Genomic DNA, 20,590 nt, shown 5'->3' on the forward strand with positions numbered 1-20,590 from the left:
AGTAAACCACAAGTAAATTAAGAACTTGTAAATACATGGTCCCTCAAAGAAAAACTTGTAAACATGTTTGCATTTACAAGCAAGAATATATCAAGGATACACAAGGCATGAGAAAGATGCAGGCGTCTCTCTCTGAGTTCCCTGTATACATCCGTATCTCGAGTCGACACCGGTAAACATAGGATTCTACCTGGACTAGACAAAGATGGTGGAGAACCATGTACTGTAATAGCAAGAACAGTAAAAGCAAGAGGCTCGTCGAACAGGACGGCGCTCGGCCGGCGAAGCCGACGTGCATGGCCGACGCCTGACGCTGGAGACGACAGAGAAGGCCAGGACCAGAGTGGCTGACAATGCCAAGTGCCAACGATCACGAGGACAGTAGGCGCCTGAGCTGGAGCAGATGCTCCTCGTTGGAGATGTTGAGCGACAGGCGCAGGTTTGTCAGCAGCGCCTCCTGCTCCCACGTCAGCGGCCCCAACGCGTACAGCGCCCGCATCGTCGACCGGTACGCCTCCAGCTCCAGCCCGTGCACGCCCGCCGCGGCCTCCTCCTCGTCGTCGTGGTCGGCGCCCCCCTCCCTGTCGCCGGGCGTGCACGGGCACGCAGACATGGCGTCGTCAGGGAGGCACCCTGCGGCGTCCCGACGCCGCTTAACGTTGCCGCCGTTGCGGCGGTACAGGTCGTTCACGCTGCAGCTGGCCACCGAGCATTCGGCGTCTTCTATGGCCTGTGAAGAGCTCTGCAGGTAGCTGTCGGTCATGCCGCCGTTCAGGTTGGAGGCTGCGGCGACCTTCCGGGGGTGTGCTGCTGCTCTGCTCGGATGGCAAGAGGCATCTGCGGCTGCTTTCCGCTTCTTGCCACTGCTCCCCAGATCGTAGGTTGTTCGATGACCCATCTGCTGCACAGCTCTTGCGCCATCAGCAGGTCGGCGTTTACCGCGTCCGGTGGCCTGAAAGGGAGATGAGCAACGGTAAGATCGTCTGTTTGGACAGAAACACGGTAAATGCACAACACAATGGTGGCAAAAGATGGCCCAGTGTTTCAAGCTTCAGTCATTTTGTTTTTTAAAAAAAAAACATTTTCTTCGGCAGTCGCAAACTGCTAATAAGAAAGAAAAGCTACAAGATTGGCGGCACTCTGGTGGCAAACAAATCCTACATCTGTGAGTGAAGTATCATATCTGACAGCAGCCATTCAGATTGTGCAGCTCAAGTCAGCAACATGCTGCTATAATCACCATCTGAGTTTCTATGGCTCCCGAATGTAAGAATCTAGGATGCTCAACGATGCAATGCAACAAGGCCTGAGGTGAAATGCCTCAAACGAACTGCACAAAGACTTGCAAAACCATAACTTCACTTCTATTTCCGAAAAACAGATAAGAGAGAGCAAGATAACAACTCTAACTTAAAAGGAGAACATACCATGACACAATTCTGATGTGTGACAAGCTGTGATAGATTTCCTAGTTCCACCTGCTACATTATACCAAAGAAGATGCATTTATGTGGTCCGAAAAGAGAATAAAAGATAATAAACCATGTAGATAATAAACAAATTTACTGGAAACAATCGAAGTCTGTGAGGCATTTCCCCTCAATAACATAAGGAATCACTCAATACAATATAACAGGACTATTGATGATGCTCGACAGTTCAGCACTGATGAAACTAAGAGGACACCAAAATCACAAAATGCAAATGTTGCTGTAAGCCAAGCCTGATGAATCAAAGATCCTAAGTGCCAAATTTACAAGAATTATGGGCTATCAATCGTGTATGACACATGAACAGGTAAATTTGAAACAGGGCAACTTTGTACTCCCAGGAAGTGACTGTTACCTTATCTGCTGCATGAAAGGGCTTGCTTTGAGGAGCTTCCAGACCACGTGGAATTCTCAAGCTAGATATGTGGAACTCTTTCAGTTGGATGCAATCAGCAAGCCTGATAACAAAGTAATCGTTCTTTAGCATCTTTAAGATCTTTCCAAGCTTCCATGTGTTGCGATCCAAGACTTCAGTTACATCTCCAATTATCCATTTGCATCTTGTCCAAAGAACACCTGGTTGGTTTGGACTAGCAACATAGTCTTCTCGCATTTTTTTAGAGTGGAAATTTCCTTCAGAAGTGAAAATCATATTGTTGTCCTTAAAAGTCTCCACTGCACTATTTTTCAGCTTCATGATTCTACCCAGGAGGCTGGCCCAAGATAAATGGAAGAGGTCAGAATATACAGTAGCACCGGAGGAATGAAAAGAAAACAAATGTAGATCACAAAGGCATCACGATAACAAAACTATCAGTTTCTCAATGTAGGATCCAAGTACAGAAGAATGCGTGAAACTCATTATGTTCTGGCATATATTCAATCTTATCTGAATGCACCTCCAGTCACACATAATTTTTTTGGCAACAACGGGGTACTCAAAAACAGTATTTTTAACACAGTTTCCATGTGATGTATTATTGAAACCTACCAAAAGTATTTTTTGACACAAATACATGAACTTTTATTCCGTTTATTTATCTTGATTCAGATGTGTGCACAGTATCACTTTCATATTAAGCTCTCAATACTGATGTTACCCAAAGCTTTTTTTATTTAAAAAAGAGCAGCATAATGACATCAATGTTCAGCTGATTAAAGACTAGTCCACTACCATCCCAATGGATGCAAGTACCAACTACCAAGTAACAAACAACACGGTACTGTGCAGACATCTGAATGAAGACAAAGATGCAGAATAAAAAGAAGGCAAGGGATACAGAGAATGTTGAAGTTAACCATGAGAATGTCAATAGATCAAACCAAGCACTATTGTTTCTCTGTCAGAATCATTGGAAGAAACAAGATTTTCGACGTAATCGGACATCTGGTGCTCTGTGCTCATGGCTAGAGAAGATTCAAGATCTAATTGGAGAAAATAAGTCATCCTGATGCAGCGATTCATGGAGCAACTAAATGAGCCAACCAAATCGAAAAAGGATTGCCTCCACATTCTTCTGAAATAAAAAAATAGTTTCCTCCGTTCTTCTGTCACCTAACACATTCCTAAATTTAGTCCTTGGTGTAAATATCACCTTCTGATTGCGACCAACAACTGAAAACATTGATATAGCAGATAAATCCCACATGATACAAAAACTAGAGAGAAATTCAAGCTGGAAGGATCACACGAGATCTAATAAACAACAAAAAGCTCCATCAGCTGCATCCATATACACTAATAAAAGAAGGACTCAACAGAGAAGTCAACTCCAATTCAGAGAAAAAGATCCATGTTCAGTTTCAAGGCTAATAACACGGATTCAGAATAGTGTTAATTTCAACGTAGGAACTACCAAATTAGACACCTTTAAAACAAGTCAAAAAGAAAATTTTACATGGCTGGCAGGATGAACCAATCAATTCATCCATGATCCAAGGAAAGTAGGAAACATCACAGTAATGTAACCATAAAAGAGATCCAACTTGGACCATGATATCACGCAGGATTTTCAACAAGAGAAAGGAACACGGATGAACTACGTTTGTAAGAAAGGGGGTTAGTTTTGGCAAACGAAGAACATGTAACAGCTACCTACTAGACTTACCTTCAGTCCTAATAACCGGATTCCTCGATCGGGATTTCCAGCTTGAAAACCAAACTTAAATGCTACGATAAGAATCCATCAAACTATGAACACTCGCAGCCTGTAACAACTCAAACATTGGGCGTCAAGGATCGAACAGCAAGAAAGGAACGCGTATGAAGACATCACTCTGCAGAAAATCTGATTGAGATTTCGAACTGGAAACTAAGAGCAGAAGCTCGAATCGGTTTCAGGAACATGAAGTCCAAAAGATCCATTGTTTTTACCGCGCAATCTAGAAAAGACGGCGGAATCGAGCGCGCAAGGAACCAATCCAATCCATCCCATTCCAATCGAATAGCTGTGAGTAGTCCTCAGTCCTCACCTGCAGGAAACCAGTCGATTCGCCTCGCCAATCCAAGAACACGAGGGACGGGCAGCCGCGGAGTAGCAATCCCAATTAACCCCCAACTGGGTTGCGCTCCAGCCAACCCAATTGGGATTAAGCCGCGAGGTGAAAGCCTGGCTGGGACAGCAGTTCAGGTCAGCGGAAGAAAAAAAAGAAGGGAAAAAAAGGAGCTGAAAAATTTTACCACCACCGGACTCCAAGAATAGCAAAGGCAAATTGCATGTGGAGAAAAAAAAAATTGGAGAGAAATTTGAAGACCAGTCGGAGACTAACCTCGGAGGAGGGACGGATTAATCAGGCGGTTACGAAGCGATCGGGACGCCACTCACGCTAGAGTTGGAGCCTTGGGGGGGGCGTGGCCTTGCAAATGTTCTGTGTGCAGGGGGTGTTCTTTACTTCAGTTCTTGGATCCTGCTTCCTTTTCTTTTTCTTTTTTTTAATTTTATTTTTAAAACTGCTACCTTAAAATTAGTTTGGTTTAATTTATGACTGGATGGAACCCAATTGGTTGCCTCATGGATTCATCCGATGTCACCATCCTACAGATAGTATTCAGTTGGATGGACGAACCCAGATAGATTCCCTATTCGCCAATGCTAACTCTGACGACCCCTCTGCGTCCATCTATGCCGTCCAGATCGCTCTCTCCGTGTACCAAAAGGAACAGTTGCTTGCAGAAAGTTACTATCATTCTGATGATGACACCTCGCGAAATGGAGCTTATCTACAGCACTTGTCCGTGTACTGAAAAACGTTTCAAATCTACAAGTATCCCTTTAGTTTTTAGCACCACAAAATTGTGGTCTTTATGGTCCCGTTCGGCTTCCTAAAACTTTGGCAGGATTGGTTGAAAAACACTGTTCTGGCTAAATTGTTGTGAGAAAAAAAACAATGTTCCGACTAAAAAAACAAGCTGAATAGTACGGATTACAAGGTAAACTGAACGGGCCTATACTGAGAAACGTTCCACAAAATGGTGTCAGGAACAAGGCATACAAAATGGTGGTCTCTGCTGAGAAACGTTCCACAAAATGGTGTCAGGAACAAGGCATGCTATCCTTTATGTTGCATGTTCACTGGATTCTGCTCCTGTGTTTAATTTATTTTAGCGGAGACAACAGATGGATCTGATTTACACGGTAGCCCATCTCAAAGACCAATAATATTTTTCGCCCTTCACAAGTGAGCTTTTAGACAGCTGTGAAAATGTTGACCTTAAGAATTACCAAACTCTTAGTTTATGATTATGAAAGAGAGTTGAACAGCAAAGGTATCAGACAAGAGGCAAGTTTGATGGGTAGATGGTGGAATGTGGATTGGCAAGTTGCAGGGGTGAAAGTGGGGATGAGATGAGAGTGAGACATCCACATCCGAGAAGCGCAAAAGCTCTCCACTTTCTCAGAAAGAGAATATGCAGAAAAGTGTAGCTAGCTGGATTGCTTTGCCAAGCAGCGAAATAAATTCTGAGTAGAGATTTCACTAGTTTATGCTAAGTCTCAAATCAGAAGCAGAGGCCAATCAATTTCTATTATACTAGATTGCACGCAAAAGGAGGCATGGAATTCTGCGATTTTACAGGTTGATTCATCGACCAGTTAGAATAATCTACAACCACACAACTTTCAATCTTACATATACGGCTATACTACAATCAACTTTAAAATCTTCAATTTTGAAGAACTAGGGATTTGAACCGTGGTTAGAGCATCTCCAAAAGACTCGCCATATTCTTCCTAAATGCTATGAATGGTTCTTTAAAGTGCGCATGAGATATAGAGAAACTATTGAAGAGTGCAAAGATATACAAAATGATTTTTATGCAAAATGACTCTTCAAACGATGATTTAGAGAAAGAGATTTACAAAGGCTCTTAGAGATGCTCCACAATCGAAAAAGGCAAGAACTGAAGAAAGAGATGCTTCAAATAATGTCACACAGTTCGATGCTTCAAAGAAACGGAACAAGCAACGCAGAACCACATCCTTCATCAGAAACCATTGCTGTCAAGCCAAAATAGACGAGGAACCAAAGCATCATATATATATACCATACACCTAAGAAACAAAAGAGCACATAACAATGCATACAGAAACATAGCCAAATACTTCATTTCAAATTATAAGACATTTTGGCTTTTCTAGGTACATAGCTTTTGCTTTACACTTAGATACACAATGTCTAGATACACGGTTAAAGCAATGTACCTAGAAAAGCCAAAACTTCTTATAATTGGGAATGGAGTACATTGCAATCAGGTATGCCTTACGACAAAGATACAACATGACTGACCATGTAAATTAGAGTAACCAATACAGCCACAAACAAAGGCACATAGAGTATTGAAAATTGCACATACTTCGTTCTCATAATAGATGTCATAGGTATCTGGAAGTAAAAATCCAGCGGTAAAAAACTACGAAAGCCAAAACGAGATATCATGTCTGAAGATACCAATAACAAGCGACATTTGACAATAGAAAACAAAATCATAATTTCTGACTAGACAAACTACGAGGGTTTGACCCAGACAATCACTGTGTAACACCAAGCCACTTGGTGAAGTTCTCAAATTCCGTGTAGTCGCTGTCTGAGATCATGGTCTTATACCACGCCTTTCCAGCAGCCTTAACCTTTGAAGCCTCCTCCTGTAAGGAGGATACAAAGACATGATCAGCACATCACTTGTATTATGAGATACTCCCTCTATTCCAAATTGTAAGTCTTTTTGGCATTTCTAGGTACAAAATTTTTCTATGCAGTATGCATCTACATATACATTACATCTAGCCAGATTGACTAGGAAGAGGATATTGGAAATGGAATATATTACAAGTAAACAATTTAGTGGTGAGATGCAATGCACAGTTCATCTAACCTATGTGAACAGCAATAGGAATGCAAAATAACTGACAACAGAGTGAATGTGTCTATGACCAAGAACATCAGCAAGAGGTGAAACAACCATGTGTCATTCAGTTCACATCTTGAAGATAAATCTATGGTGGAAATAATTAAGCTACTGTGAAATGTATAGCTGCTAATGAGCTGAACTGTAGATTGTTTAGTTTTGTCCTAAGTTAAACATCTCAAACTCTGACAAAATTTATACAAAACCTATATTAAAATCTATAGTTCCAAACAAATACACTGTCAAGGATACAAAGACATGATCAGCACATCACTTGCATTATGAGATACTCCCTCTGTTCCAAATTATAAGTCTTTTTGGCATTTCTAGGTACAAAATTTTTCTATGCAGTATGCATCTAGATATACATTACATCTAGCCAGATTGACTAGGAAGAGGATATTGGAAATGGAATATATTACAAGTAAACAATTTAGTGGTGAAATGCAATGCACAGTTCATCTAACCTATGTGAACAGCAATAGGAATGCAAAATAACTGACAACAGAGTGAATGTGTCTATGACCAAGAACATCAGCAAGAGGTGAAACAACCATGTGTCATTCAGTTCACATCTTGAAGATAAATCTATAGTGGAAATAATTAAGCTACTGTGAAATGTATAGCTGCTAAGGAGCTGCACTGTAGATTGTTTAGTTTTGTCCTAAGTTAAACATCTCAAACTCTGACAAAATTTATACAAAACCTATATTAAAATCTATAGTTCCAAACAAATACACTGTCAAGACATATTTCATGGATTTAATTTATTAGTTAGAGAAACAGTAACTTGGTGTGTTCCATGTAGCAGAAGGTTACATGATTCACCACAAACTAGAGCTAACAACTAATTCATTATCTGAACTAGCAAACTCCCAGGGCATTGTGAAATAGGGCTAATCCAGCAATAAGAATTGACAGCTTGAGTGGCACACCAAAAATGCAGCATCAATGTTAACAGTTCCTCATAAAGGTTCAGTCACATGCATGTTAGCTAACCATATCAACACAATCTAGAAACTAGGAACAAATAGTACCAATCTCAACAATCGACCTAAGCTATGACACAATACAACCTAATTCAAGAAATATACCATACCCTATACTATTAGGCTGCATAGAAAATGTCAATACACAATCAATGACAAAGAAATGGTACAGTACTTTAGCAATAAATATACAATGCTAAATAACAACAATTAATGTACAATACTATGAACATCTATATACAGACGTATAAAATGTAAAAGGAAGAGAAGATTATCATACTGGGCTGAGCTTGGTCCTCTTGGAGTCAAGCTTCTGCTTCCTGGCCTTGACACGTGCTGCCTCTGCTAGGGCTGCCATCTTGCGTGCAGTACCGAGGTACGGGTTCAGCTTGAGCACTGCAGCCATATTCTTCAGCGGGTTCTTCCTAGGCTCCCTACGCTTCACCTCCTTGTTGATGGGCTTCACCACTGACTGCACCTCGTCGGAGTTGATGAGCCTGGACAAATCAGCGTTTGCCATCTTGGGCCTCGGGAGCACGAAACCCTTCTTCTTCGCCGATGGCGTGTCGAAGGTACCGTACACCTCATCCAGCTTCTTGAACGCGGACTCAGTCCAGATGACGAACCGGCCAAGGTGGCCACCAGGGGCGAGGTCAAGCAGGTTGAGACGCTCGACATTGGCAACATCAACGCCAGGGAGGTTGCGGAAGGCCTTGACGATCTTAGAGCCCTCAGTGCCGTAGACAACGAGGGGTCCCTTGCGGTTGATGTAGCGGCGGTTGCGCATCTTCCCCTTGCCGGGGCGTATGCCAACGGAGTCCTTGGCCTTCTCAGCATCGGCGTAGGCACCGAGCTGCTTGAGCATCTTGATGGACTGGGCGGTCTTCTCAATGAACTCTGCGGAGTCCGAAACGACGAGCGGAAGCTCGGGGACGGACTCCACGCGGTGGCCGCGGGCGAGGACGAGGGACGGGACGGCGGTGGCGGAGAGGGCGGAGGCGATGGCTACACGGCGGAGGTGGATGTTGACGCGGCGGTGCCAGCGGCGCCAGATCTTGGTGGGCGCGAACATGCGTCCGCCACGGCACATGTTGCCGAAGGCTCCCTGGCCAGCGCGGTGGGTACCACCGCCAGGAACGCGGGGGATACGGGAGACCGCACGCCCCGTGCCCCAGGACTCCGCGGAGGTCTGGTGGCCGGCGCGCCAGGACACCGCATAAGGCTGGCGGCTGTTGCAGGACAGGAGCTTGTGGACGAAGCGGACGATGTCCGGGCGGATCGGCGCGCGGAGGACGTCCGCCAGCGGGACCCCGGCGGAGTCCGTGGACATGTCGCCCTCCAGGGCCCTCACGGAGACCAGGGGGCGCGCGGCGGCGGCCATTTTTGGCGGCGGCGAGGGGTAGCGGCGCGGTGGCTTCGGCGGCGGGGTGGAAAGGGTGGAGGCAGGGAGGGAGTGATCGTATATGAGAAGTTGAGAACTGGGGTGTGAGGTCTAGGGTTTGGGAGGTGAGATCTGGACCGTTGATTTTGACTTGCGAAGGAATTGGTGGTGAGCAGGTTAGATTGGGCCGTGCTGATGGGCTGGGCTTGGTAGGTTTTTCCCACGTATTGTTCATTCTCGCGTCTAATAGGTTCCCGTGGCATTAAACTGTTGTACAAGGTTGACATCAATCTGATCCAAATGCAGTTTTCAACTGTTTGGAAAATGGCGTAGAAGATATTTTATCTAAATGAATACTTCTTCTTTTTGCAAACACACACACACATTTTTTTGCGAAAAAAATGAAAACATCTTCTCTTTCAGAGCATCTCCAATTGTTCATGAAAAAATATTCCTCAAATCAATAATTATCCCAACTTCTAAAAAAATACCATGTCTAATTCGCAAAAATATATCACGTCAGCACATATACTTATGTGGCTCTGGCAGCTCGATTAATAAGAATGAAGCTAGTGTAGGAATAGCCTTAGTTGCAATCACCTATAAATAATAGTTAGATTTAGTTTGATAACGAATGCTATGTAGAGATGTTATCCCGTTTACACTCGATATCCACGTATTCGAAGTGGTTTTCCAATGAAACATAGAAATTGATTATTCCCAGTTTTCATCTACCTCTAGTAAGTTCATTGATTCCTTTTCTCTTTTTCTTCTTCCACTAACCACCCATTTAGCATTCATTTTCTCTTTTTATCAAACATGTCTACAGACCATATTGACACTCATCCAATATAACCATACGGATTTCAAGCACGTCTAGGTGAAGTGGTGAACTGAAGTGCTGTCAAGACCATGGGCCCTATTCGTTTCTCTTATAATCCGTATTTTTCAGCTTGTTTTTTTTTCAACCGGAACAACGTTTTTCTCTCACATCAAATTAGTCGGAACAATGTTTCGGCTTGTTTTTTTAGTGAAGCGAACGGGACCATGTATCCAAGGTTACGATGGGTCTAGAAGATAAGGTTTTCCAAGAGCACAAATCTAATAACTAAGTAAAATGATCTCTATGTATGTGCGGATAACTTCGATTCTTGACAAACTAGCTCTGTCACGAATTGTGCTTTTCTGATGCGTGTATGACTTGTGCGATTAAGGCACAAACTAAAATTAGTACCAATAGATTCAAATAGATCTACTAATAAACCTACTAATTATTAGTTGGACGACTGCTAACTATTAGTTCCATTAGTTGGTTTATGGTTACTAATAAGTGCTAATAGTTCATATACACTTTGAACTCACTATCCAACCATCCATTAGCAGGTGGATCTAACACGATGTCATGCTAGCTAATTTTTAGTGCTAATGAATCCAAACATGCTCTAAGTTTGTTTTTTTTTGTGTGAAACATGTCCACTCAAATTAAGGATTCTACGCTACTCTCAAGAGCAAGGCTCCTCGTCAGACCAAAGGCATGTCTGCCGAGTCTATCGAGCTTAAATACACTAGTAGTGTGCCCGTGCTAACACTACGACAAAATGCAAAACAAGATAAAAATTCTAGAACAATCTATTGTTCCCTTTAAATAAAGCAAAATTCTATTCATGAGAAGGCTCATAGCATGGATGATGTCAATGTCAATACATATAATCGTGTGGTATGTTTTCTCCCATTGCAACACACGAGAATATTTACAAGGATAAATGGCACATAAATAATTTTAGTATTGATATAGGAGAAGATGGCATACTGCACGTTGGCCCAGCATATGCGCAGATTTTGCAGATATATGTCCATACATGGGGTGCCTGCACATTAGACTTTTTTTAAAGAAAATTGCAATAATGTAATGCTAAGTAATGATTTTAAACTTGGAGACGTGAAAAGTAAAATATACCAAGATGTGAATGATGTTACAAAACTACAGTATCTTTTTTTCTATTAGGATGTTGGAACACATGTCAGATATATAGGGACATCATGGCAAGATTAAGAATCAACTTCGAAAATGGTAATATTAATGAGAGATTCAGTGGACAGAGGGCATATAAGTGGTTTGGGCTATAAACTGTCATGTTAGATTGCTCCTTTTGGCGAGCCAAAATAAGTTAGCCCTGAAATACAGTTCAAAACAGAAGATAGCCAAACACACCTCTCTGGAGCTTTAAGTTTAGATAAACTCTCCACAAATGGCTATTACAAGGAGAAAAAGAGAAAAGACATCATGCATGTTGCCTAATGAACAGTCATATGGTTCCATTTCCATGGTAATCGTTTCTTGACTCAGGAAGAGAACATAAGCATTGATTTCGAAGACGAAAAAACCACAAGCAGAGTCCTTACCATAAGCCTGCACTTCCGCGGGCTGGAAACTGAAACCTCTTGTGAAGACACTGTCGCAAATGACGGCGTGTGCAGCCACCTGCAAATCAGCCGCAGGCCCAAGTGAACTTATCATCCACACCTAGTGCGGCCTCGAGTAGCAAGTAGTAGCCACTAATATGCCATATTTTATCAATATTAAGAATAAGGAAGCAGAGCAATAGCATTTATTCAGCACCTTTTGTAGCACAGGAAAATGCACCTAGAAGTGACCTCAGGTAGTGGACTTTTCTGAAACTCAAGCAGCAGAGCAATAGTATTTATTATTTGATATATCTAGCTCTTCTAGGAAGTTTTTTTTCAATAATTCCAGCATCCAGACATTTAGAACCCCTGTTTCATCGTGTGTAACAGAAATCATCACCATAAGCAAGTGACTGAAATTGCTGTAAATCAAAGAATATAAGTTGAGGATGCACCATTCTATGAAGGCAAAAGAATAATCATGACTGAATATCAGATCAATTTGATAAAAACAGATCAATACACAAGAGCTGCAGCTACCTAATGGCCACACTTGCGACTTGTGAGTCTCAAGCTACATGCTGATGCAGTAGAAATGAAAAGGCATGCTTATGGACCCCTTTAGTAAGCAAAATCATGTATAGTTAATTATCTGAATTCAGTTAACATTTTTGAATAAGAACTCACATTAATAAAATAATGGCAACATTGTTGAACTTATCTACATGAGGCTGAAAACAGAAGACAACTGGAAATGCTTATGGCTACATGAGGCTGAAAACAGAAGACAGTTGCATTGAAACCTTGGCAACTGGAAATGCTTACGAAGAGTCAAAAAACAACATGAATCATGTTGAATGGAAATAATTAAACCGCAAAGTAACAGAAAATTGTGGCCATGGTAGCAGTTAGCTGCATGGAGAAAGAGAACAACATCAGATTCCTTTTTTATATATAGAAAAGGATATTTCATTCTATCTCTTGTTAGTTTATTTAAATTCTAAACTGCCAGAGAAAAACTGGACTGTGGTTTGGGATAAACCCAAAGTCATATGACATAGCTAAGCATTGCCAACAGCTCCATTGTTTTGTTTTGAGTTGGTAATTAATGCTTAAAAAGTGTTCACTTCCCATTCAATAAACAATGTGAATCACATTCCCTGAAATCATCATGTTGCGAAGTGATCAGGGTCAATTAGTGCTCGACCATCCTATTGGAGTACACGAGTTTACAAGGTAACAAGCATATAATACGGATATGAAGAAATACTTATTTTCTTAGTTTTCTATATGCTACATAAAGAATCTTTGATAAGCAAAAACTGCAAAATGCACCCAAACTTTTTTTAGTGTGAAACATGTCCACTCAAATTAAGGATTCTACGCTACTCTCAAGAGCAAGGCTATCGAGCTTAAATACATGTGTTTAGACCTTGGACGTTTGATGTAGTGCTATACTGCTATATACCGGCTACCACGGCAGTACGAGTAGATCCGAATCTGACAAATCGCCGTTGGCACATCCAAGCGTCCTGCTACGCTCCTGCTTCACCTCAATTCGTCCATAGCACAGAACTGCCGTGGGCGACACTCCCAAAGCCGGAGCCACGCCGGCCGGCACACCGCCGCCTCCCTTGACCAGCCTCGCCGCCGCAGCGGCAGCCATGGCCACCGCTGCCCGCTCCCTCCACCTCCAGGGTCCGACGCCCTCTAAACCCTCTAACCCCTCCCACCACCGCCTCCCTGTCCCCTCCCACCTCCGCCCCCAACGCCGCCGCCTGGCCGCCTCGTCCTCCGACCTCACCTCCTTCCCCGAACCGGCCCCCGCCACGAACGGCGTACACGTGTCGTGGGCGGCGGCCTCCTCCGTGGCCGCGGCCGCGGCCGCCATCGACGTGGACGCCGCCACCGAGGCGGAGCTGCGGGAGAACGGGTTCCGGAGCACGCGCCGCACCAAGCTCGTCTGCACCGTGGGCCCCGCCACCTGCGGCGCCGCCGAGATCGAGGCGCTCGCCGTCGGTGGCATGAACGTCGCGCGGGTCAACATGTGCCACGGCGACCGCGAGTGGCACCGCGGGGTCATCCGCGCCGTCCGGAGGCTCAACGACGAGAAGGGCTTCGCGGTCGCCGTGATGATGGACACCGAGGGCAGCGAGATCCACATGGGCGACCTTGGCGGCGCGCCCTCCGCGAAGGCCGAGGTCAGCGCGCGACCCTGCCTCAGCTATTATCTCGTTCCTTCTCCTTCCTAGGTTCATTCCATGCTTAAACACTGAATGATGCGCGACTGATATACTGATTCGTCGTTCGTGCATCTGATGAGATCTCGTGAGGATGACCCCACGAAGGTGATGTTAGTCATGATGAGGTTTAGCATGTAAAATCTGAAGAGAATTTATCCAATGGCACTCCTAAGTTTCGTTTACTGAGATGCGTCCTGAAATTTCGTTTCTCTTCTTAAATGTGTTATACAAATGACTGAAATTTTCATGTTAGAAAACTAAGCTACCTGTGATGAGGAAAAAAAAAACGAACTCAGCTGCATAGGCTGCACTTGTTGAGGCTATATATGTTATTTGAAAAGCACTAGAGTTAACTACAATAGGAGTAATCTTGTTCATCAACCCTGTTTTCCTTTCATTCATGTCTCCCACTATTGGTTGAGATAGTAGTGTGTAATCTGTTGGGGAACATTAAAGGGCTAATTGAGCTATGAACTTTTCTGAATTAGAGAGTAGAGACCATATTGTAAACTGTGGAGAAATTGTCTGATGGCACTCCTGAGTTTCATTTACTAAGATGTGTCCTGAAATTATGTTTTTCTTCTTAAATGTGTTTTACAAATGACCGAAAGTTTCATGTTGGAAATCTGAGCTACCCATGATGGTAAAAAAACAAACTCAGCTGCATAGGCTGCGCTTGTTAAGGCTAGATATGTTATTTCAAAAGCATTAGGAGTAATCTTGTTCATTAACCCTGTTTACCTTTAATTCATGTCTCCCACTATAGGTTGAGATAGTAGTGTGTAATCTGTTGGGGAACATGAGAGGGTTGACTTGAGTATTAAACTTTTTCTGAATTGGAGAGTACAGACCGTATTGTAAATTGTATTAGCATGAAAATAAGTCTGATTTAGAACCATGATAAAAAGTAACCACTAAATTATGACAAGAGAAATAACAAATGTGTTATGAGGCCATGATATGACAAAGACCTCTGAGTTTAGATAATGCATGCATACTGTGAGTACTTCAAAGGGGGTGGGGGGGTGGGGAGATGCCTTAGTGTTTTCCTAAATGGTAAACAGTCGGTCACCTACTGTTTAGCCATTATTCAGGCTAAACGGAAATTTAAACAGGCAAAACATCCGTTTAAACAGGTTAAATGGCTATTTAGGAGAACAGTGCATCTAATTTGCAATGTACTGAAGTTTTAGGACCAAGTCTTGTCAGTCATCACTTATCAGAATTTACTCTTCCCTTGGATTTTGCAGGATGGAGAAGTTTGGACATTTAGCGTTAGATCTTCTGACACATCGCTCCCAGATCGAATCATTCATGTGAACTATGATGGCTTTGCTGAAGGTTATCCATCAATGCTGATCTTCTTTCTTGAGTCTACTTTTTTTAAAAAGATTTCTGTATCAAAATGACTCCGATGCATTAATGTGACTATAATTTTCCTGCTTTAATAAATAATCAAAACCCTACCCAGATGTCAAAGCTGGCGATGAACTATTTGTGGATGGTGGAATGGCCAGGTTTGAGGTGATTGAAAAGTTAGGGCCAGATGTGAAGTGCCGCTGCACTGATCCTGGTTTGTTGCTGCCACGGGCTAATCTTACTATATGGCGCGATGGCAGTGTAGTGCGAGAGAGGAACGCTATGCTTCCTACAATTTCATCAAAGGTAATTTATATAGTGAAAAAACACTTGCTTTGATTTGGAATTTGCTGCTCATACTTTGTGCTCAACATTCAATGTAGATATTCAGCTCAGACCGAATGTAAATTTATGCCATTCCATATTGACCCCTTGGGTTGTCTGATCTTTTTCGTAATGGCTAAAATTAGTTTCAAGAATGTGAAGGGTTGGATCACTCTGGAACTTTTATCTTATGGACTTCTAGTCTAGAATAAGATAAGAAGTGCCTGTAAAATTGAGTGAAATATTCTTCTCTTATATAGTGCAATCAATCAGTAGCTAATAAAGGCTTGGGCACTACATGGAGATAATAATTATACTTATGACCTCATCTTTGCAGGATTGGATTGACATAGATTTTGGAATTGCTGAAGGTGTTGATTTCATCGCCGTATCATTTGTCAAGTCTGCTGAAGTAATTAATCATTTGAAGAGTTACATTTCTGCACGGAGCCGTGGAAGGTAAGTAGGATTATGTTTTGAAAGTTGTCACCTCGTCACATGCACAATTCACATGTAGGATGTAGCTGGGTTTAATAGTAACATATTGATTATCTTTTTTTCCAAAACAGAAAGGTAGTGCTTTACTAGTCATGAGCTTGGCTTCTGGATGATAACTTGATAAGTATCGGTGCATGTATTTAACTAATTCTTGAGTTTGTGCACATTAGTGTGGTTAGTGTGGAATCTGCCTTTTTTTGTTTTAAATGGTTTGGTTGATAATTTGCATACTAGCAGTTTGGTTGTGGACACTGAAAGCTGTAGCAGGTCTATATGCCCTGGTTTAAATGTGCCGAGTGACCATCACACTTAATGGCTTAGAAGTTAGATACCATACACGTGATGTTTTAATTTAATTTACAAGTTATTACTTGGTTGTCTAAATTGTAATTGTTTCATTGTTTGTCCCAGTGATATAGGGGTCATTGCAAAAATTGAGAGCATTGATGCTCTGAAGAACCTGGAGGAGATTATCCGTGCATCAGATGGAATAATGGTAGCCAGAGGGGACTTGGGGGCACAAATCCCCCTGGAACAGGTCCCTTCCATACAGAAGAGAATAGTTAGAATGTGCAGACAGCTCAACAAGCCAGTCATTGTTGCTTCTCAGCTTCTGGAATCAATGATCGAGTATCCTACACCTACTAGGGCTGAGGTTGCTGATGTTTCTGAGGCAGTCCGCCAGCGTGCAGATGCTCTCATGCTTTCTGGTGAGTCAGCCATGGGGAGGTATCCAGATAAGGCTCTCAGCGTGCTTAGGAGTGTTAGCCTGAGGATTGAAAGGTGGTGGAGAGAGGAGAAGCGCCACGAGGCGCTGGAGCTTCAAGATGTCTCCTCTTCATTCTCTGATAAGATATCAGAGCAAATATGCAATTCAGCAGCCAAAATGGGTATACCCTGCACTACACCACTATCCACTGTAATTTTGTTATAAAAGCATATAAGTAACTACTGCATTTTAGTGCATCCTATTTGTGCTTCTGACTCTGAGATTAACCTTGAAGCTAGTTTGTGTCTCATATATTCAGAACTAGTTCAGATACTTTGCATCCTGCCTTGTGCATAGTGGCTGCATCTACATAAACATTTGAACCTACCTTTTGTGCTAACTTGTGTGCTTTGCTTACTCACAGCCAACAACTTAGGAGTTGATGCTGTTTTCGTCTACACAAAGGATGGCTACATGGCCTCTCTGCTCTCACGATGCCGCCCCGACTGCCCCATCTTCGCGTTCACGTCCTCGATGTCCGTCAGGAGACGGCTGAACCTCCAGTGGGGTCTCATCCCATTCCGGCTCAGCGAGTCCGATGACATGGAGAGCAACCTCAACCGCACCTTCTCCCTGCTGAAGGCCAGGGGCATGGTGCAGTCCGGAGACCTGGTGATCGCGCTCTCCGACATGCTGCAGTCCATCCAAGTGATGAATGTGCCCTAGGAATAGGATCAGCTGGTTCCTTGACCAGAAATGGAACGTACAATAGGAGGAGCTTTTTTTGTTTGTATAATTTGAAGTATATCCCATTGGCAACAGTCTTTAGCATGTTTCTGGCTCATGTCGAGACTCTTTGTATGTCGATATTGATTTTGCATCGTTGTGATTCAGGTTCGGACTCGATCATTTCAAAATTCAAACAGAACAGAGCTTTTTTATTGTGTGTGTTCCAATCTCGATGATTTTCCTCAAGTAAAGCAATAGCTACAGCAAAATTTGATATCTTCTGGCGCAAGATGTAGCAGAATCTTTGTTTTTTTCCCTATTCACTCATTCAGTCGGAGCACAGCTGCAGCGGCTGCAAAAATACGCCATGTGCACAGGCGCGGTGGGCAAAAACAGATGATGGGTGGGTGAACATCAACGTTGATGGTGGTAAACTGTTAATCTCGAAAAGACTGGTCAAGTCCAGATTTTTTTTTTGTATAAGACAAACTGCCTTTTCATGTTAATGCTGAAGAGGAGAAACTCAAAGTAAAGGTTTGCCTATTTTTATACAAGACAAACTGCCTTTTCATGTTAATGCTGAAGAGGAGAAACTCAAAGTAAAGGTTTGCCTATTTTTATACGAGACAAACTGCCCGAAGAACAATATGTTACTGTGACAAGGTTTGCCTCAACAAAAAGCAGCGACATGACACATTTTCTTTTTGCAGCCCATGTTATCAACAACATTTTTTTTTTGAATCCAAAACCACATTTTCTTTTGCAGCCAACAACCATGAATCAAATAAGTGCTCATGGAATTCCAAATAAAGAAATCAACCCCGTATCCTGTACAGTTGTACCTTTGCCATATTTTCATCGCCACCATTATTAACTGTCGGTACATGTAATTGATAAGATGATGTCATGATTAGCTCAAACCATCCTTCTGCACTGCCCATATTTCCGTTTGACTCGACCTCCCAAAGGTAAAAGTAAAACTAAAACCGGGGTAAATGGATGTTGCCGCGACACGCTGATGAGGATTACGAGGCTTGAGGTGTGGACAGAGTCTCCGTCGCCCGTCGTGGATGACTCGATACGAAGAAAGAATAGGGGGGCCGCCGGATCACGGGAACAGTGCCGGTGTCTCGCTTTTGCGTGGAAGCAACAGCCAGACAGCAGGTGTGATGTGAGCTCTCGAGACGACGGACGATGCCCTCGCGAGTCGCGACCCCCATCAGTGGACCATCCAATCGAGATCCAACCGGCCCCGCCGCTCAACCCAATTGACCTCGCTACACCGCGCGGACGCGCCGCGTGACGCCAAGACCCTGCGTCCGGCCACCGTGCCGGTGCGTGCGTGTATAGTACTGCCGGGCATGCGCCGTGTCCCTCGATCTTTCCCTACCACCCACCACGCGGATTTTAACGCGGCGTGCCGTGGGCCGTGGCCTACTGGCTACTGTGGCCGGCCAGGCCATGCATGCTCGTAGCGTGGCGACAAACCATCGTGTACATATACGCATGATGCGATGCCTAGCCGGGTTTTCGTCGGTCGTCACGTACGAACTTGATCATGGTGCCCGACCCGTCCCGGTTATCCAAACGACCGCATGTATGGCCTTGGACGGCTACGGATTTCGTCACGATCACCATACCCATACGGGCAGCAACAGGGGATGCGAACAATTGTGCCGCTGCTTGCGCGCAGAGAGACAGAGACACGCACTAGAGGGATAGGGAGCTGAGCTGCGCACGGCAGGCACAGGCACAGGCACGGACTGTTAGATTGATCTTAATCTCAAATTAGGCCTAACGGCCTAGTTGGACCTTTGATCCACGTCCTGATTGGGGGCACCCAGCCCACTATAACTGGAAGCCCCCTATCACACTGCGTAATAAATAGAGGTGGGGCCGGCGGATCAAGTCACGAGGTTCGTCTGAGCCAAGCTCCCCACCGACACCTAAACCCTAATCCGATCAGAGAGGGGCGCAGCTAGTGACGGGAAGCCACCGGCCACGCCGCCCGCTCCATCGACGTCGATGTCTTCATCGCCCTCTTCACCGACCGTCACTGTCCGTGCGTCGACTACACCAACAAACATGATGGTGTCCTCTGAACCCTCCCCCTCTGCGGTGTCAGGTTCGACAGCCCTTGTCCATCATCTCTGTGTTCATGTCTCTCTGTCTAGAACGTGTCCTAGGTTTTGGTTCATCCAATAGCGAGTAGTCCCTCTGATCGACACCTAGATCGATACTATGTGTACAACAATGGTATCAGAGACGTTTTGCTAGGTGTAGATCATGGCAAGGTCTAGAATCAGACTAGAAAAGAAAAGAATCGAATTAGATCCCTTCGGATCTGAGCAGACTAGGGTTTTCCCTAACCCTAACCCTAACTGGGTGAAAGAAAGAAGAGAAGGAGGGCTCGGCTTTAAGTCTAAACCGAACCCTAAACCCGCAATCAACTGGGGAAGAAGAACAGTGCCCATTCCAAAACCCTAACACTGTTTTTTTGATCCCATCCCCAATTGGTTGAATCCGAGAACACAAACAGAGAAGCAAATCCGAAGGGGAAGAAGGGGAAGAGGAGGCCTACCTTGTCGCTGCGCGGCACTACTGCCTCGTCGGCGTGCGGGGAAAAGAAGGCCGAGCCGGGGACGCTGCTCGCCGAGCTCTGGCCAAAGGGGCGCCGCAGCTAGGCCGCCCGACGGTGGCGCGCTCACCCGCTGGGGAGCGCGCTCGCCGGCGAGGGGGCCAGCGACGGCACCGAGTCGTCTGCTCGCTCTCGCTCGGGCTCCGCACGACTAAGAGAGAGAAGGGGAGGAGTAGAATGGGAGTTAGGGTTTCGGCCGACGCGGTCGGCGGGGCCTTTTTTTGTTCGGGTGAGACGGCCGGGCGACCGTCGGATGCGATCCGACGACTCAGATTGAGCGGGCCTTTTCGAGGCCTAGGTGGGCGCACGCGGCCGCGACACTTTGCCGGTCCAGGCCCATGTTGCGGCCTGGGTGCGGTCGGGCGCCGCGCAGAGGTGGTGGGCCGAGCCGAATTGCCGGCTTCGGGCCCAGTAACAGTA

General features: G+C 44.3%; 3 protein-coding genes across 7 annotated transcripts; 1 reads left to right on the forward strand and 2 right to left on the reverse strand.

Moving 5' to 3' along the window:
- LOC136478450 (uncharacterized) lies at window positions 1-4,583 on the reverse strand. Of its 5 annotated transcripts, none has more exons than XM_066476932.1 (5): window positions 4,260-4,583; window positions 3,963-4,103; window positions 1,846-2,203; window positions 1,428-1,478; window positions 1-952 (listed from the first exon to the last, which is right to left on the reverse strand). In XM_066476932.1, the coding sequence occupies exons 3-5, from the start codon at window positions 2,185-2,187 to the stop codon at window positions 371-373; spliced, it is 975 nt and encodes a 324-aa protein (XP_066333029.1). In that variant the 5' UTR covers window positions 2,188-2,203; window positions 3,963-4,103; window positions 4,260-4,583; the 3' UTR covers window positions 1-370. The 5 variants fall into 5 exon arrangements, with proteins under 5 accessions (XP_066333029.1, XP_066333015.1, XP_066333007.1 ...); XM_066476918.1 differs by having other exon boundaries at window positions 1,428-1,481; window positions 3,963-4,099; window positions 4,260-4,581; XM_066476910.1 differs by having other exon boundaries at window positions 1,428-1,481; window positions 4,260-4,581.
- Window positions 4,584-6,296: 1,713 nt separating this feature from the next.
- On the reverse strand, window positions 6,297-9,354 carry LOC136479749 (large ribosomal subunit protein uL4z-like). The gene is made up of 2 exons (XM_066477529.1): window positions 8,164-9,354; window positions 6,297-6,631 (listed from the first exon to the last, which is right to left on the reverse strand). The coding sequence occupies exons 1-2, from the start codon at window positions 9,262-9,264 to the stop codon at window positions 6,518-6,520; spliced, it is 1,215 nt and encodes a 404-aa protein (XP_066333626.1). The 5' UTR covers window positions 9,265-9,354; the 3' UTR covers window positions 6,297-6,517.
- Window positions 9,355-13,170: 3,816 nt separating this feature from the next.
- On the forward strand, window positions 13,171-17,740 carry LOC136478481 (pyruvate kinase isozyme A, chloroplastic-like). Its single transcript, XM_066476952.1, has 6 exons — window positions 13,171-13,871; window positions 15,164-15,254; window positions 15,385-15,578; window positions 15,934-16,055; window positions 16,506-16,984; window positions 17,228-17,740. The coding sequence occupies exons 1-6, from the start codon at window positions 13,335-13,337 to the stop codon at window positions 17,527-17,529; spliced, it is 1,725 nt and encodes a 574-aa protein (XP_066333049.1). The 5' UTR covers window positions 13,171-13,334; the 3' UTR covers window positions 17,530-17,740.
- Window positions 17,741-20,590: the final 2,850 nt, after the last annotated feature.

The sequence above is a fragment of the Miscanthus floridulus genome, chromosome 1 (assembly GCF_019320115.1).
Source record: "Miscanthus floridulus cultivar M001 chromosome 1, ASM1932011v1, whole genome shotgun sequence".
NCBI classification, from domain to species: Eukaryota; Viridiplantae; Streptophyta; class Magnoliopsida; order Poales; family Poaceae; genus Miscanthus; species Miscanthus floridulus.